This window comes from Electrona antarctica (genome assembly GCF_951216825.1).
Source record: "Electrona antarctica genome assembly, chromosome: 10".
Taxonomy (NCBI): domain Eukaryota; kingdom Metazoa; phylum Chordata; class Actinopteri; order Myctophiformes; family Myctophidae; genus Electrona; species Electrona antarctica.
Window position 1 is genome coordinate 39,565,125 of NC_136791.1, and position 19,779 is coordinate 39,584,903.

At 42.0% G+C, this 19,779-nt stretch overlaps 1 protein-coding gene across 1 annotated transcript in view; it reads left to right on the forward strand.

Annotated features, from left to right (window-relative positions):
* Window positions 1–19,779, forward strand: part of LOC306930677 (calcineurin subunit B type 1) — a 36,617-nt gene continuing 16,838 nt past the window's right edge. Inside the window, exons 1-2 of the mRNA XM_079511768.1 lie at window positions 1–299; window positions 17,606–17,645. Of these exons, the coding sequence (XP_079367894.1) occupies window positions 297–299; window positions 17,606–17,645 (43 nt within the window). The 5' untranslated portion in view covers window positions 1–296. The remainder of the gene's footprint in view (window positions 300–17,605; window positions 17,646–19,779) is intronic.

Here is a 19,779-nt window from a genome sequence, read left to right on the forward strand (position 1 = left end):
CTCCACCTCCTTGTCAAACCGAGCCTCCTCCGCTTACTGTCCCCTCCCAACGGGTCTCCCTGTGCCACTGCAGTGAAAGCGTCGGCAAAGGAGCTCAGAGAGGGAGGGAGTGTGTGTGTGTATGTATGTCAGAAGCTGGAGGAATAAATCTACAACGAGCCCTTTAATTTAAAACACTACCGCCGTATTTTGAGTTTTTTTTTTACAACTACAGCTTCGCGGCCTTTCAAGACACTGCTTTTTTAATCGCCTTTTTTCCGTTAACGTCCTCTGGATTTCAACATCCAACCGGCAAGATGGTAAGAAAAACGACTTGTTTTATTATTTTCACCCACCAGCTGATAAAAACTACACGAGTGGGCAGGCGACAGGCCCGTGTCAAAAATGTGTCGAATAATGGCTAATTTATACATATTCGCGCGACTGTCTCTCGACAAATATGACGTGTTTTCAAATGATAAGCGACACGGCCGCGAGACTAAAGTGTATTCCGTCAGTAATGTATTGTTTTGACAGTTCGTTTTTCGCGCAGGGCTGCGTTTGTTTGTCCGTTTTGAACACGCGACAACATAACATACCGCCCTGTGGCGAAGAGGAAACGCTCACTAGACTGCACTCACTAGACTGCATCGTACGACGCTGTCGCGCGCCGAAAATAGCCGATCTACAAGCTCACAGCGTGTCTCGGACGTGACATGTTGTGTGCTTGTAAATCGTCTATTTTCGGCGCGCGACAGCGTCGTACGACGGAGTATATAGGCTGACGGACATTAAAGCCTATGTCCCAGATTGATATACGCTTCTTATCCCTTCTCGGCATATAGGGTAACGTTACTTAAGTTACACTCCTATTCAAAACAAAACCACATCGGAAAAAAGCTTTACTTGTACGATACAGGTTAACAGTGACACGTTTTAGACGTCCGTTCCAGGCCAGCTATCAACAAACCAAGGCCATGGGGTAGGCTATATGTTAGGTTTTATGGCGGTGCCCTGCCTACTGCCCTTACATTTCCCCTGTGCAACTGTTCCATCCACCATCCAGGTGCCCTCACATTTCTCTGGGGCAACACTTCCATCTACCCACCCTATAAGGATTTCGGGACAGCATACAGTAGCTCTCTGTTGATAGTTGCAACACAACCATGCATGCACATACATTGGCAGGTCTAGCCTTGTGCTCCTCCAAGTGAATTGGCCGAAGTGACATTTGCACATTTATTTAATGTTAGCTCATATGGAAGCTGCCATAATTAATAACTCACTGATCTGTATAGGAACATGAGTGGAACACTTGACTGTAATACAACAGGGCTCAGTTTGTGTCAAAATACTGAAAATAGCCCAGTGGCCACATTGGTTAGACAGACCTTGAATTTAGCCCATATATACAGCAACCCATATATTCATCATTCATGAAAATTTGATGACCCAGCATGTCAGTAATTAAGTCACATGCAAGAGGTCCCATATAGACTAATAGATTCGGCAGAACTTGCGGCCTGTCAGAAGGTTGAGAGGGTGTGAGAGGATACAGTTGCTTGATCATGTAGCCGAATTATCTGATACTAAGGGACCATATGCTGCCTAGCAATCAAGCGCCACCCACATACAGATGGAACCATGGTTAATGTAAAAGAGATAAAAGCTGCGACGACCAACCTCCACCAAGCAGAAGTCATGGTCCACTCAGGGAGGATAAGCCTAGAACTGTTGTTCGCAAGCAGCCCACTCATTCTGACTGTATTCGCTTTGCTTCCTGACTATTACATTGCTGCACTCTCAGCAGCCTGGTGGTGTCTACCTTGGCTCATGCTGGGGCCAGGGGTGAGAATTTATTGCCAAACCTCAGAGCCAAAGGCTGGTAAATTCTATCGTTGTCGGAGCAGATCGGCCAATCTACCAGCTACTTTGGCAGGTGACCATCATCCATCACCAGGGTAGTATTCTATCCATGATTGATGTCAATTATATCTCAGGGGTAACATGCTGGTGAATGCAATGATATGCAATTGGTAATCATGGCAAATGTTTCAGTACATCAAGCAGTGTGACTGGCAAAAGTACATTGTTTAACATTAGTCAAATCTTTTGAGCTGTCAAGTGTGAGAGCATGTTTTCTTATAGGATGGGATTATGTTTAAATTTGACTCTTATCATTTCTAGGTAAATGCATAAGAAGATTGGATGTATTGTTTGCATACTTAGTATTATCGAGGCCCCTTATAAAGCCTTAAGCCCAACTCAGCGATAGAAATGGCTGAGGGGATTAGCCCAGCGGGAACTTCTTCAGGTCGCTGAGATTTTGGTAATTATTTTCATATTCACACACACACACACTCTACCAGGCTATGTTACCCAGCGGGAGGTGACAGACGATGTCTTCAGAAGCAGAATGAAGTATAACTAGATGTTTGTGCAAACTAGTCTGTCTGTAAGGTCCAGACAGTTTGTCAGGTTGTCTGGAAGAAGGCAGACATATTTGTCTGTGGAGGAGAGGGGGGACCCTGTGTTCCTGCAATACCTTACTTTGAGGAAAGGACTGAGGCAGGTAGAAGAACACACATGCACTGTGTGGAGACACTAAGCACACTCAACTGAAAAATATGTTGTTAACTTGGTATTAAGTTATTTGCCATGTGCAATGTTTGTTTACATCTAAGACAAATGTATTGTTAATTACATTTTCCAATGTTCAAGGCCAACAACACAATAAGATTGTTAATCAATATCATTTGTATGACAATTCATTGTCAAGTAAAATGTCATCAATTTGACAGCCCTACCGTCGCTACCAAGGTGATGTATTGACCTAATGAATGAACACACACACACACACACATTAATCCTTTATTTGAATCCCCAAATTACAATTCATTTTAAAGGGAAACAAATATAAGGGCCAGGTTGACAGTTCATATGCACCTAAGGATACGGCACCTTCTCCTCCACACAGACAAACAGAGCAGTATCTGGCAAGTTGTTTGGTTTGCTCTTTGTCATGCCAGCTATTGTTAGGCCACTCGTGGTCAGTTTATTTACATGGCCCAGGCTTCCAAATATCAGTATGGCGAATCTACATAGGTACCCAAGGTTTGTTATTATTGTAAAGTAATGGTTGGTACTTAAATAGAAGAAGATCAGCCAGGTCAAAGGTTAGCGGTATGGTAAACCTCTAAGCCCTCATAGTCTTGCAATAGTCCAATGTCACTCATGTGGCCTTACTTTGCACAGTACTGTGTTGTCACTGTATATTGAGGTACTGTTTGTCCTTGTTTTAGCATCTGTATTAGCATGAATTAAAAATTGATAAAATTAACAAAACACATCAGTAAGTAATGGTTAAGAATAAGAAATAGAATGAAACAAAGCCAGGTTCTTGCACCTTAGATGTCATGTGTGTTTTACTGTCACGGTTTTACTCAGCCAAGAAGATTAGGGAAATGTCAATATACCTTTTTTTAGTGACCACTTTAATCTACCTTCAGTGATTAAAGGTTTTCAATGTAATGGGTCCCGGGACCCAGGGGTGATCTTTTAGATGGGTCCAAGCCAGGGACAATTTCCCACTTCAATGACGTTGGTTGCAGCATTTAACTCCTATTTCATCTTCTATGGTTATAATAAAAACACTCGGCGCACAGGTTTCACCACGGAGGTCCCCGCGTGGGTCGGCGACCGTGGCTACAGTGACTCAGTTGTGTTACTGTTACCCATTCAATCAGGTCTGTTCATGTCTTGTCACGTCTTGTCAGAGAGACGTTATGTTCCACTGTTCCGCTGCGTTGCACTGTTATGCTCAAATAAGTGACCCTAAAGAATTTGGTCTTTAGTCTGAGGCTGCGCAACATATGGCAGCACCCGTGTGTTATGATTATCATTTCGATGAAATGTCTGAGGAATCAGTTTGTAACATCCTCGTGTTGCCGTTCACATAATGTAGCATGCAACAGGGGCGACTCCTACAGCTTGGTCAAGGTGCCTTTTCAGCAGGGAGTTGAACAGTTAATCAAATTGATACATTTAATACACTATATTTATTTATTTATTTTTTGAGGGGGAAATATATGTGTAACATTATCATAATAAATAGTCATTGTTTAGTTATGTCAATTAATTCCTCTCACTGCTTGCCACTGCTCTTGTACCCTACTGGCTCACCTGCCAGTGAGGAGCCCCAACCGGAAGCCTTCCTACTCCTCACATGCAACATTCCCAATCCCAATTGCACCGTCCTAGTCCGTAGGAGTATGTGCGGTGACAAATATCACCCTCCCTGCACACCAGTGGGGGCAGGGAACACGGTCCAGGACTGAATTTGGTAGAAAATCAGTCCTATAATTTTACCCATAATTTCCCTCTATATACCAGCAGTCATTCATCAGCCACTGGAGTTTGTGGGGGTGTTAACCTGCTGAAACGAATTCCCAATCCAATCTCACTATATTTTGGTGTTTTCACTGTTTGTTTTGGTAGTAGATGTAAAAAACATGTGTGTTTGGTGTGGAAAGACCAAAATACAGTGGGAGGGCAATGTGTTTGTTTATTCAGGTAAACACTACACTACTCCAGTGGCTTATGACTGTTGAGGGAAATAATTGCTAAAAAAAACACAGGGCAAAGTTACATAGTTTAATCTCAAGTGTGACACATCATCTGTGACATGCCCAAAGGCATCAAGCGCTGAGTCGATCAAGCGTGATGTGGTTCGTGGAAACGCATTGTTAGGGATTGTGTAGTGAACACATTGAAATGTATGCAACACCAAAAAGCAGTGTATTCATTTCATGTGTTGATTTCTTGCATCATTTCTATTCATTGCATTTACCATTTAACCGGTTACTGAAATCTGTAACAGGCTACATACTGCCCAAAATGACGCCTGGTGGCGTTACAAAGCGGCAAGTGCTTTGTCATTTGTCATTGCTTCCAGGGTGCTGTCTTACTGTAAACACAGGGAAATAAATTATCGTTTGCACACAACAGGAAGTTGACAACACTAAAATTATGATCGGAATCAATGTTTTAGCTTTGCATCAATCAAAAATAACTCAATTTGATGAGTGAGGCAATTACGTACTACGGATGTCGACACGCAGTTCTACAGTAGTAGATTAGGGACATTTTCTTCCTACCAGCCTTCCTACCCAACCAATGTTTTGACTGATAGATTGTCAGAAATGTCCAGATCAACAAAGTTGATAAAAAGTAAGCAAATAAATACAAGTAAACAATGTTTTGATTTTGATGGATGAGTGCAAAATCCATTCCAATTGGCAATAATAGCCTATGAATTTCATGGGCCCACGCAGCTATACATATTAAACTCGGACTGCATCATTTTAGCAAATGCTCTTCAATTAGGCTACTCATGTGAGGGGGAAGGAAGCATTAAAACACTTGGACTCTGTAAATTGCGGGTGATTGACAAGTAGTGCATTTGTCGTTGAAACCTTCTCTGCCTTTCACTCTCCCTCAAATCGTCCGGTGACTTTTTTTCTTTATCTTTTTTTACCTGGCGTTTGGTGGCTTGGCCACTGGATACTGGTGGTTTTAATACATTCCGCCGCCCTTGATGTAGATCAGACTGCGTCAAGCCCAATTCAGCCGGTTACCGCCATTGACGTAGATCTGTGTCAAGTGGTTTATGATAGCTCGACCGTCGTAATGCTACATACATTAGCATTGGGTTGCTAGGCAATGAAGTAAACAGAAAATGTACCATAAGCATCCACTTATTGTAAACATATTTTCAAAGCCATTGAACTGATGGTCACGGTAACGCTACGTCTTCTCCAAGTGAAAGTACAGTATATACACCAGTAAGACGCCCTGAGGGCGAGAAGCGACCTCGCCCTAAACAGAGCTTCTTAATGCGGCACAGTTGAGAAGCAGGAGTTAAACTATTAATCTGGTGTCAGTGAGGTCAGATCAGATGTAGATTTGCTGGCCGGCTCCATATATGCAGATCTAGTATTTCAAATTCAAACCATGTATGGCTATCCAGGGTTTGAGGAGGTCTGTATATCTTCATATATGGAGATCCAGGTGATGATAGTCAGCTCTACATATGGAGATGATCCAGTGTGAATCGCGTTGTGGCAACCACACTGGTTATTAGTCTGGTTCACTATGTCAAAAAATATACTTTCGTTCAAAATCTGTGGAGATTAGCAAAACAATACATTTTTGTAATCTTCAGAACATGGGGAATCTAAAAATCTATGTTTGCATTTGCACAGACACCTGCATGTCTGCCATATTGGATGTTCAAAATGGCCACCATACTATGTATATATCATGAGACAATATGGCCATATATTGACATTCCCATATGGGCTTAATATTGATGACATCATTGGGCATAGAAGGGATTGTAATAGGGCATCGTCTGGGAATGCCCATATACAGTATGGACCTTTTTTCTCTTTTTCCCTTTTTGTTGAGTGGTGTAAACCACTCCTACAACTGGCTTTTGTGTGCAGAAAAAAATGAGCATGGTTGCTATGTTCAAAATAATTTCTGACGTAATTAAATCACACCCGGGTGAACTGGATGACCGTAGCAACCATGCTCATTTTTTCTGCACAAAAAAAGCCAGTTGTGAAATCACATCCGGGTGTGATTTCATTACGTCAGATCAGAGCTGATCATGCTATATAAAACCTTACACCACTCAGTTCACACGGGTGTGATTTTTTAATTGACGTTTTCACATATATGGATTTATATGTGTAATTGATCTGATTGACGAACACGCTATACAGTATATGGCCAGGGTTCATATATAGCGTGTCTTGAGTGTAGAGGCTTTGATGATGTCAGATCAACATATGGACACAGCCATATATGGAGCGTGTCATGAGGCGTGACGGCACGCGTGTCACGAGGCGTCGTGATCTTCATATATGAAGACGGCCATATATGGAGCATGTCACACGTGATGTCATGAGGCGTGATGTCACGAGGCGTGAGGTTCTGACAACCATATATGGAGGCGTGACCGACCGACTGACGGGTTTTGCAGGTTCTCATAGTAATCTGCGACCTATGGTCGCAATTAGTGGCCGTCACAACACACACCATGCGTTACTGCTGGCAGGGAATGATTAATATTGACAGTAAATCACTGATCGAATTTCCTTCACTGGTGCTGTAAACAAGGCTTTAACCCATTTTGGGCGGGAACCCCTTTTGGTGTTTTAAACATTATGTTATAATTTAGCTATTGAAAAATAGCAGATCTACAAGCTCATAGCGCGCCACTCGGTGGCGCGCTATGAGCTTGTAGATCTGCTATTTTTGAAAAATCGTTAAAATGTGCCTCAAATCTTTCAGAAAATTGTCATGATTTAGAAAACTTTTTTTTTTAAATTTCGACGTCAGGCCTGAATGGGTTAAAATGCTTACTGCATGAAAGGTCTTTTCGAACATGGATCAATTGATGCGCCTACTAATTAATGTTCAATCAACAAGAGGCGAGCAGGCATACAGGGCGAGCTTTAAGCCTGATTTACCTTGTTGTCATACGATCAGATGTCACATGCTGAAAATAGCCGATATACAAGCTCACACTACAGTGCGTTCCAAGTTTAGGCTATAGATCTGGTATTTTTGCCAGGGGGAGGGTCGGGCATGTCCACTGCTTTGCAGAGATGAATGTTTCTGGCGCAGAGAGTGCATGGATGGCGGTCAATCGGACACAGCTATTACTCCCGGATTCACGTTAATTTGTAATTGTGTCCTCAAAATTTGAGGACGGAATTGGCGCCCTTTTATGCCATGTATGTATTGTGCACTGTGATTGGCTGGAAGGTGTGTCATTCTGTGCCGTGTGTGTGTGTGTGTGTGTGTGTGTGTGTGTGTGTGTGTGTGTGTGTGTGTGTGTGTGTGTGTGTGTGTGTGTGTGTGTGTGTGTGTGTGTGTGTGTGTGTGTGTGTGTGTGTGTGTGTGTGTGTGTGTGTGTGTGTGTGTGTGTGTGTGTGTGTGTGTGTGTGTGTGTGTGTGTGTGTGTGTGTGTGTGTGTGTAATCACACCTGTGTGAAGTGAGGGGTGCTCTTATCTTACAACATCGAGGAGGTGATTAGATGATGTAAAATAAACATTAAATTCTCTTTATTGTTAATGGGATTTAATGTTTGTTAGGGACAAGATGATGTAAATTTTCCCTTCATTGTTTTAAAACAAACATTGAACTAAAAACAAACATAAATTTCTCTTCATTGTCAATGGTGTTTTTAAAACGAACATTGAACTAAACTCAAACATTAAACCTGTATATAGGAGGGGGCCTCAATAAATCACACCTGTGAAATGAGGGGCACTCTTAAAAATCACAATTTGCGTCCTGACCTTCATCTTCAATGTTTGTGTTTACATAAACTCAAAGCTGGCCATTCATTGTCAATGGCATTCAATGTTTGTGTTAACACAATGTTTGTGTGTGCACAAACTCTCAAAGCTGGACATAGGAGGGGCTAGCACTCCTCAAAGAAAAAGTAAGTGGCAGAGAGAGAGTAGCAGAGAGAGAGAAGGGTTCGAGAAGTAGGGGTTGGGTTGATGCAGTGTTAATGTTTTCATCAGATTTAGATTTAGTCTTAGTCTTTTGAATAACACCATTTAGTCTTAGTCCTATTTAGTCTTTTGAAATCGTTTAGTCTTTTAGTCTTAGTCAACTAAATTAACACTGGTATGATATCCCCGAACGGGTAGGGAGTAAGAGTAGTATGCGGACGTCTCTGACGTTTATAACAAACCAAACCGTTTGAAAATCGGTTGAAAATTGAGCAAGTTATGGTCATTTAAGAGTACATGCCCCATAGACACAATGTTATGTGGCCCGAGGTAAGATGGCCGCCACGTAACGACGTCGCTCTCCATTGGCCAACAGTGCGGGTGAGCTATCTAGAGTTTATATATATCTATGGCGCCAGCCCCTCCTATACACAGGTTTAATGTTTGTCTTTAGTTCAATGTTTGTTTTGTAAACGCCATTGACAATGAAGGGAAAATTGATGATGTAGCTACCGGGCGTTGGAAAACACGGACGTGGTTCCAGCGGAAAAGAAAAAAGAAATCATCACAACCCTCCGTTCCCTAGTTATTGGCAGTTGGATAGGTTAGCAAAGAGCGCCATCTAGTACTAAAAACTGAAAAGACACAACATGCGTAGACGTCATCGGTGGTGTGAGTGTGTTAAGTGGTACCGAAATGAAGCACTGAAATCTGCGTTGTAATTTGTCATTTTGTCCAGAAGGTTTAAATATAGTACTTCCGGACCAGCAGGCCAATTATAATGTCGATCACTCCTGACTGAGTGAGTCACAGACCTTTGTCCATCCTAAATAGTACATGGTAGGTTAATTACCTAGTTAACAAGTTGCAGTTATGACAATTTAAATGATTCAAAATGTTCATCCATACCTACAAGAACATTGGGGAAAAGATGGATGGTGGAGTTTAAGTTTTACATATAAGCTGCTGTAGTATTAACTATGTGATGTTGTGGAGTACTTGTGTGCTTTGTGATACAGATAAACCCCACAAAATCAGGGCTAGAACCTCAAATGATTAAAACTGCACCCTCAGGTAGCATGCTTCATGTTACTTTTATGTTGTGGCTGGGTCTGCTCTGTGCCTGTCTATAATTAGCCAGGGTTGTTGTGTCGACTGTAGCAACGGGGTTGAACCAGTGTTGTTGTGTCGACTGTAGCAACGGGGTTGAACCAGTGCCGACGCCAGACTGTTCATCATGCAGGATGTGTGTTGTGTGCCGGAGGCCTAATTGATTCTGAATGAAGCATGCATTATTGATGGGCCAACATACATCTCTCTCTGTCTCTATCACTCTCTCTCCTGTACTCCATGCTCTGTAATTCCTTAAATGTCTTTTTTCTTTGGGTCTTAGAATCGCGTGCTTTATTATTTTTCTCTTCATCTTGACATTTCTCTTTCTATGTCAATTTCTCTCCATTGCTAGTATCTCTCTCGCCTCTGCCACATATTTCATGAACATATCTGCAATGCTTGATTAAAATAGGAAGAGGGTGGTCCGATTATACAAACCAGTCGTACTTTATTACTAAATAGAACTAAATGACTAATGGTTATTCCCGATCCCAGTTTCTAGCGCTGCTGACTTTAAGGCAGGCCTCAGTTAGTAACCTCATAATCCTAAACACTAAATCTGCTTAGTCCCTTTACCTCCAGGGACCCTTTCTCCAGCTCTAACCTAGTAAAGACCAGCTATAGCTGACGGTAAGCCCACTCAAAGGGTATACACCAGCAGATCAGTCGCTAGAGCACTCTCCTTTCCACCATAAGGTCAGGTCATGGGTTCGATCCGGGGCACCACCACCAACTCGCCGCATGAGTAGCATGGCTTGGGTGTGGCTTGTCGTGCGTTAAGGACTGGGTGTTGATGGTAGGTGTTGTGCTCCACCTCAGCGATCGATCTCCCATGGGTCTAGGGCTTTGTGAAACAGGGTTTTATAGTCCCACGCTCTGCCTGATACAGACAATAAGCCTCTCCAACCTACTACTACTTACTGACAGCACCTTCACAGAAAATAGCAGATCTACAAGCTCGTGTAGATTGGCTGTGTTCAGTGAAGATATTTAATATAGAGACAAAATAGAAAAATAACTAGAATAGAGGGTATGCGTGTGACATCATCATCATACCCGGAAGTTATGCTGGAACGCCTACTGAGTGGCAAAAAACTACTTTCTGGCCTTGACAGCTCATACATCCAAACAGAAAATTCCTATTTGATTGCATTAAATAACTTTAAACAACATTAAATTCACTTTGTCACTCACTTTGCCACTCTATCTGCCATTCACTTTATGCATGCGCATACCCTCTATAGAGCCCTGAGGGACTCTAGTCAACCAGTGTAGGGTTTAAGTGGTAGGTTAAGTCATCCTAGAGATTAATCCTGCATTACCATTACCCCTTGGTCTTTGTTGCTTTTAGAATACTGCAGCGGCACGTCTGGAGTGAGCAGTTTCTGAGCAGTGACCCTGCAGTAACCCAGCGCATGACTTAATTTGAAAAGTGCGCTCTTCATAGCGCAGATCCCCACCAGGCTGGGTGCTTAAGACTAAGAGTGTGCCCAGAGCAGCTGGCTGGTGTGTTCATTCATAGCCACAATTAACCTATTAATTTTGTGTGTATCACAATGTTGTCCCCGGTGCTAAACTAAAGTAATGACTTGTGTCCTCTTAGTCTTACCCTAATGAGCAAATGCTTTGAGAAGCACGTTAAAGGGATGTTTTATGGATACTGGGTTGTGTGTGTGCGTGCATATATTTATTTATTTCTTCTAAACCTATACGAGCTGTTATAGAGCGTCACAGTCCCGCCCCCTTTCAGAACGACAAGCAATATTTTTAATATTTTTATTAGCACGTGCATTCCATAATTCCATAGGGCTGGACCACACATGGACATATGACATCATCAACTTGCGACAGGAGCAGTCCCTATTGAGTGAAAGATATTCTATTTATGCAAGAAATAAAATATTTAAGGTGCGTTTTGTTCTCTGGCTTTCGCTTTTATTTTATATTTCTTTTATAGAGGGACAGACAGTAGGCTGACAGGAAATGGGGGAGAGAGATGGGGGGGGGGGGGGGGGGGGGTGACATGCCATAAAGACCGTCGGGATCGGGAGTCGAACCCGCGGCACACTGCCAGACTCGGGCTACCGGCCAAGGTGCCTGGACCGCTGAGCCACGGCCCAGGCCGCAAGTATAATGTTTTAAGGCATATTTGTCGTATTAGCCAGGGATCCTTTCAACACACTCAAATGACTTTAACAGAACTAAGGGCTGACAAACGGCAAATCTGTGTTTGCCGTTTGTGTGTGTGAGACCTTTTACTATTTGTTTGTAATGTTGTTGATCTAGGAAGGAACTGTATCTTACTTCTGTGGATGCACGTGCTGTATGAGGCCCTGGATAAGAGCATCGGCTAAATGTTTGAAATGTGAAATCTGGCATGCTTGGCTTCACCCATTATCCTCCATGTCCCTTTATCAGTGAATTACAGCACTGCAGCAGTATTGGATGTGGTCATTGACGCTGAGGCGTGTGCGTGTGTGCGTGCGTGTGTGTGTGTGTGTGTGCGTGCGTGCGTGTGGTTGCTAGCTGACATGCCTGTATTCCTCGATGGAGAGCTGCATGATAATTCTAATCGGATGCTCATCCCACTCACTCAATCTCTCACTCCCTCACTAACTCACCCTCTATCACTTTTTGTGTGTCTCCTATTTTCTCTCTCTGGTATCTCATGGCTTGGAGGAACCCTCCCCCATCCCCCCTCCTATGAGGGAACTCCCTACCAGCTCCTGTGTGACCGTTCGGTCTGAGCTGCCGGCCACTGCCAGATTGAGGCATAGTGGAAAGTACTGCAGTGCTAGATGAGATGCCAGGACTTTGCGGGAGGGCGAGAGGGGGGGAATGCACACCTTTACAGCCCCAAAACCTCTCCCCACTATGCAGTTTTTCTTGATGGTATGCTAGACCAGCCCTAACGGCTGCATTTGACACGATTGACCATTCAATTTCAATACAGCGTCTGGAGCACTGGATAGGCCTGTCTGGCACGGCCCTGTCCTGGTTTTCCTCCTACCTAACAAACAGAAGCTATTTTGTCAATCTAGCTGAGTTTGACTCAGACAAACACAACATCGGTTCTGGTATTCCACAGGGCTCGATTCTTGGTCCTCTGTTATTCTCCCTGGCTGTACATACTGCCATTGGGAGAACTCATTACCAATCACGGAGTCAATTTTCATTTCTATGCTGATGATACCCAACTATATCTTTCTGTAGCTCCAGATGATCTCTGTGCCTTAGACCCGCTGTTGACCTGTCTGTCTAGCATCAAATGCTGGATGAGTGAGAACTTTCTCAAGCTAAATGAGGATAAGACAGAAGTTCTCATAATCGGTTCTAGTGAGCAGAAAGAATCGAGAAAAAGCAGACTTGGCAACCTGACTGTAGAAAGTAACAGTACAGTAAAGAACTTGGGGATTCTGAACTGAATTTTAATTCACACATTAATCATGTTACCAAGATTGCCTTTTTCATCTTAGAAATATTGCACGAATCAGAGCCTATTTGTCACTGGACGATGCAAAAACCCTAATCCACGCCTTTGTTTTTTCTCGGCTTGATTACTGCAATGCACTTTTTTCTGGATTGCCTAAGAAATCAACTGACAGATTACAACTTGTCCAAAATGCAGCAGCCAGAGTCTTAACTAGAACTAAGATGAGAGAATATATTACTCCAGTCTTGGCCTCATTGCACTGGCTTCCGGTTGTTTTTAGGATTGATTTTAAAATTCTTTTACTTGTTTATAAAGCTCTCAATGGTCTCGCACCTTCCTACCTACATGACTGCCTGCCGAAATATGTCCCAAACCGCCCCCTAAGGTCTTCCACTGCTGGCCTGCTCGCTTTGCCTAAAAAAATGGCAACTAAAATATACGGGGAAGCAGCTTTTTGCTTCTACGGGCCGACGGCGTGGAACAAACTCCCACTGTACCTTCGACAGGCAGCCTCTGTAGACATTTTTAAAGTTCAGCTCAAGACCCACTTCTACACCCTTGCTTTTAATTGATTTATTTGTCTTTTTAAAAAATGTTATTCATGTCCTCACTGTATTGTTCATGCCCTGCCTTTCTTTTCTTTTTTTGTGTAAAGCACTTTGAGCTGCATTTCATGTCATGAAAGGTGCTATACAAATAAAGTTTTATTATTATTATTATTATTATTATCCATCTCTTTGGTAACCAAAGAGGTTAGATTGCCGTTGGTTCAATTGCGGTTAGGATAATACCTTTTATTTTATATATCTATTTTGATATCTGTATCTCCACTAAGGGAAGGTGTATATATATATATTGCAGTTAGCTGATGGAGAAAAAAAAACACTTGCTTGACTACAGAATTGCAATTGAAAGTTTAAACCCACACAGAGCAGTTTTCTGCCCTATACTGTATGATTCAGTCTGTTCACCCATTCCACACAGCCAGCATTACACCACACTTGTAAGTTTTCAGTTTCACTGGTATTTTTTTTTTAACTTAAACTACTTAAAATATGTAAGCCACGTAAAAAAATATGAAAATAACTTTTTTTTGCAAAACTATGGGAATAATTGTTAGGCTAGTAGTATTTAAGGGACATAGTCATACCACATGTAGACTCTGAACTTAGTAGCCTGATAAGGGGTCATCAATATGTCTGTACACAGACAAATGTGTCCGTGGCAAAGACTTGGTCTTGTCCATGTCACTCCCTGTCTCTCTCCCTGTTTCCTGTCGATCTTCAGTACTATCCAAATAAAAGCAGAAAAGCCCCAAAATATCTTTTAAAAAAAAGTTAGGTCATAATCCAAGTCAAAAGTTTGAAATTGATCAGTAGGCTGCCCAAAAGAGATCATTACATTTTGGGTCAAAATCTTAATCAGCCTTATCTCAGGACCAGTTTGGTGTTAATTTGACAAAAGCATTCTCAGGTCATTGTCGTACACATCAATTTTAGCTTCAATTTTAGCTTCCTGAAATTACCAGTGACAACAACATGGCAACAGCCTAGCGCATGACTGTCATCCCAAACAGTGGCGCTAACCAACAGCACAAACTTAACAATCTAAATGAAAGTACCTACTCTTACAAAATCCTAGATAACGCCAAAAACATGGTACTCTAATGGTACATGGCAATTACTATTTATTAGGCTTGTGGTTGGTAGACTAGAGTATGGATTATAAAATTATACCAGATCTAAATTGGTAATACAGGTAACATTTATTTTTGTACCAGCCAAAAATGACAAATAGCTTTTTAGTATATTGCCTGTTAATATTACTATATAATACTTTTATTTTCAATATCGTAACATAAAGGGTTATTTGCTTAATTGTGAGTGGACTGAAGTCAGATCCAGTGCCTCCCTGCTTGGCACTTGGGGTGTACTTGTACATCATGTCCAGGGGGTGTACTTGTACATCATGTCCAGGGGTTGTACTTGTACCTCAAGCTGCCTTACGCTACAGAAACAGGATATAGGGTCCTGCCCTATGTTATGGGCCTCATGGCTCGGCAAGGCTTATAAGTCCAGCATAGTTAAACCTAAGCTAACAAAACATTGCATGACAAGGCGTTGTTAGCTTGTAGATCTATTTTTTGTTGATACTCGACATCTTCTGACAGTACCACAACTCCTTTTAATTTATTTCTAATTCAATTAAATTCTTTGACCTGATTTGCGTACTGGCAAACTTGATACCCTGAGTCCTACTGAGACGTTACCCGTTTGATTGGTCCCAGTGGTACTTGTATCTCAGGCTACGAATGGACACACGCACGCACGCACGCACGCACGCGCACAGTCACACACACAGGCTGCACAGCTTAAAATCATATTGCTTTAGGCAGAATCATAAACAGACAACAAGTTATTTCTTGCATGAAGTGGGAAAAGTCAGAAAGTTGGCCAGAGTGGCTGGTAAGTCTCCGTCATTTACCGACCACAGAGGAAATGTACATGCCATTGGTAGTTGGAGGGTGCTCATTTTGTTCCCTGGTAATATATTTGAGTGGGTCATTACTCTTTAGATGTTCCGACAGGACAACTTTAATAGAGGAATGGTATTATCTTCCGCAGCTAATCTCACAAACAGAGCAGCGTCAAATATTTGTAAAGTTCAACTGTATTATTTATATGAATTTATAACTTCAGTCGCACCATCCCCCCAGGTTATGGAACAAATGCTTTGATGGTATCGGTATGGCTCTAGTCAATCTCTTTTTCCCCTCTTTAGGATTTTACTGTGTACCTCTGTGTTTTGCGATTGTCCATTTGTTTACATTTGTACACACTCAGAGTTGATAAAACAAATCTATTTTGAGAGTAAAATTGGAAATTTCTTAAAAATAGGAGATTACAAGCTCACAACACGTCGATGGTGTGTTATTTTTTGCTATTTCAGTATATTGAAGTATAAATTAGTATGGCTTAAAGGGATATTTCACCTTAAAGCATGTTTTGGGTCTTTTTAACATCTACTCTCTGGCTTTTGTGACCACCCCAAACAGTTTTTAAGTTGCTTGATTGAGTATTTAGATATTTGATATAATTATATCGGACACGACCCCTTCCTTAAACCCATTGTAACTTCAAACTACATTTTAACCATGATGGATTCATGGAAAACACAACCCTGATTCTGGTGACTGATGTTGTCCTTCTAATACATGAGAAGGACACGTTGTTTCAATTACTTTTTCATTTATTTATTTTTTAATTGAAAAACAAGAAATGACTCAAACTTTACTTGGGTTATTTCTCCACTCTATTAATACCAATTGATATTGTATTTTATATTGTTTTTAAAGTTGATTGGTCAACTTTACAACGAGTTATGGCAAACGACGGCTGTGAGGTTCTGACACAGAAACATACACGTTACAATAATAATAATATGGGGGGGACAGGGGGACAATGGAGACGGTGCTTCTTTCACCTGACAAATATTACTATGTAATCATTTCTTGTTTCCTTATTACTGTGGGAGAGTGCAATCATCCAATCCGCTAAGCATGGCAGCTTTGCCGTTGCTTGGTGTCCCATTGGCCAGAGGAGCCAATGACATCAGTATGACTAGGGCCAAAACAGGTCGTCTACTTTTCATGAGCTTTCATTAGTCAGCTGGTTTCACCTGACAAAAAGAAGCATGTATTGCTTTTAGAACAAGTATACAGAACTAAAATTAGTAGCACTGGACATATTCCAATAGTGTCCATCCCTAGTTATTATTTTTTGTTAATAATCACTGTTGGCTGATGACAAACACTCACCTTGTAGCGGAGCACAGGCCAGCACTGCAGGAATTGGGCTCAGTGCCCACTTGGAGAGAAAGTACACCTGCTACTTCAGGTGTGTGTGTGTTATTCGAGTAGTTAACTTGGCAGTTTCTTCCTTGTCCTTGAATTGTTATTGGGTTTTATCACCAACACTGATGTTATTGAATGTGTTGTATTTACTCAATGACACTGTGGATGTGTTAATACTCAGTGTAATCTAAAGACAAGTTAGACAACACAGAAAATTAAAGAAAGAGAATGAAATGAAGAAGGAATGAACTGGGAAAGCATATCCGAAAGAAAGTCAGTCTGGCCATTTGTGAATATATTTTCCTGTGTCAAGGTTTTTAAGTTCATAAGCATAATCAGAGCAAATATCGTGCAGTTTGTATGAGTCATAAGGAGGAGGAGTACGACCCCAGCATGCCATTAGCAGGGCTTTTAGACTTTTATTTCCCAGATTCTCATTCTCTGACAACTTGACCTCTAAAATAGGCGAGATTGGCTATATCCGCTAGTTTAACATTTTTATCTTTTGACAATCTTTCACAATGTCAATGAGTCATTGAGCATGTCATCATTAATGGCATGCCCAAAATAGGGATGGCAAGTTGAAAGTTAAAGACTGTTAAAATGTGTACATTTTGATGGCTACTGTCTGTGTTTAAATTAATATGTATTGGGTTAAAACTGCAACTGAGTCTTTCTCTTCTGTTTTTCAGGGAAATGAATCGAGTTACCCCCTGGAAATGTGCTCACATTGTAAGTATCCTCCCTTCTTGTCTGCATTATTCTTCTGTCGAGGGCTTATCTGAAGCTGTGTAGTCTATAAGAGCTGCATGTGAGGTCACACCTACTATGAGCCTGGCCTGGACTGCATATCTCAGATCTTCCTAATATTGGAGAGGATGCAGAACTTGATTTATTATAATAAATGTATGAGTCACTTTCCTCTGTTGGCTGTTCAGTCAGTGTGTGAACACAACTGACAACAGTTGTGTACAGTTGTGTTAAGTACACAGGGTTAATTTATCCCCGAAAGCAGCAAGTCAGCAACACTCCCACAGTTATTCTTTTGTGCTTTTTACCCCCTTTTCTCCACAACTTAGTCATTATGCCAAATGCCAATTAATTTCTCCCCACACACATGTGTGTGTTATCACTGCTGTTGTATCCTACTGACTCACTTGTCAGTGAGGAGCCCCCACCGGGAAGACATGGAGACTTTGTCCTACTCCTGCCGTCCAACACTCCCTGCTGATGGGTGCCCCCCCAGCCCATATAAGAGTACCTGCAGTGACAAATATAACCCTCCCTGCACGGCTTCCCACCTCCGAACACAGGCCAATTCACCTACGTATAGCTATTAAGACCCGGCCTCCCCCACTTAGACACTCCCACTTGGACACTTTCCAGCCGGGCTCATTCATTCCAATGTAAATATCATGGATTTTACACATTAAATACTGGTTCATTTTTTGGAACCATACCTTCAAAATCTCTTCCAAATCCAACGACAAGGCCTGCCATATGCACTGGAAAAATATGTGCGTGGCATTTCTTTTTTAAAACAATGTTTTGCCATATAGGAAAACTATTGGTGGAGAGGTTTGTCTAACGGTACCCATGTTATGCTTAGCTGTGATTGGACCGTAGCAGTTTGGGGAGGGCCTTAGCTATAGGTCAATTGTGTTTGTATAGACGTTCAACAAAGCCGTATGCAATATGGTGGTGGACAGACACTTTACCACTGCGCCACCCGAGCGCCTTACTCCAACACGGTTTACAGCAGTTTGCCTTTCTCTGTGCTGTGATCGTTAAGAATCACCATGTTTGTGGAGTTCCTGCAAGATGCTCCTTTCTAATTTTGCAATGCATGCATCAACTTTAATTGGTAGAAGGGGCCAGGCTGAAGATATCTTGCTGGTTATACCTAACAAGCACTGAGACAGAGGCAGATCCCTAAGTGTAGGCTATCCAAAGTAACAACACTGAGGATTTTCTGTGTAGGCCCCTGGGACTAGCTGTATATCAAAATATCTGAAAATGCAATTCCACTAATAGCGCTTCAGTTAAGGCTTGTGAACAAGCCTGTAATGTGAACTGCAGATCTGCTGTATTTTTTGCCTTGCATTACGTCCATGCAGCCTATTATTTGCCTGACCCTGGGTAAAATAATAACACTTGTAACTCCCCGGATCCAACACTAGTTTGCTGTGGCTGGAGAGACGATGGAGAAACAGGTGTTGGCCAGGAGCTGAACCCTGGAGGGACTGTCTGGAATCTGTTCAGCTTGTCTCCTCCAGTTACTCCGTCCCTTTGACTGGCTGGTCCTTTGTCTTTAGCTTCATATGTTGTCTCCTGTTCTGTATCTCTGTCTTTCCCCTCTTCATTCTTGCTCTCTGTCTCTTTCTTCGTCCATGTGTCAGTTTCTTTCCTACCCTCTCTTGCCGCACTCTGTTTGCCTCTCTCTCCCAAGTGTCTCTTTCTCTCTGCTGTCAGAGCAGCTGTTCAGCGTTTCAAGTGCTTGGACAGACATGCACTGGTATAGTGAAGAAATGGGTGCTGGTCTGGCCTGTCAGTTAAACCTGCTTCAACAAAGCCCTGCGTGGCCCCAAGACGTGAACCTGTCCTGTACAATGGTTTACCTGTGCATAGATAGACCCACTTGAGTCAAGACATGAACATATATATACTGGATACCTGTGCATATAACGAAGACATGCTTGAACCTCATCTGTCAATAGACCTACTGTAGATCACATAGGAGTTCCAGGTTTGCAAATGATCTTAAATCAATGTGAGACAGAAGGTTTATTTGGTTTGTTTGCTGTATCTGATGACAGATCATGACGTGGGTGCGTGGATTCAGTGGATTAAAGTGGCAAGAAATGAT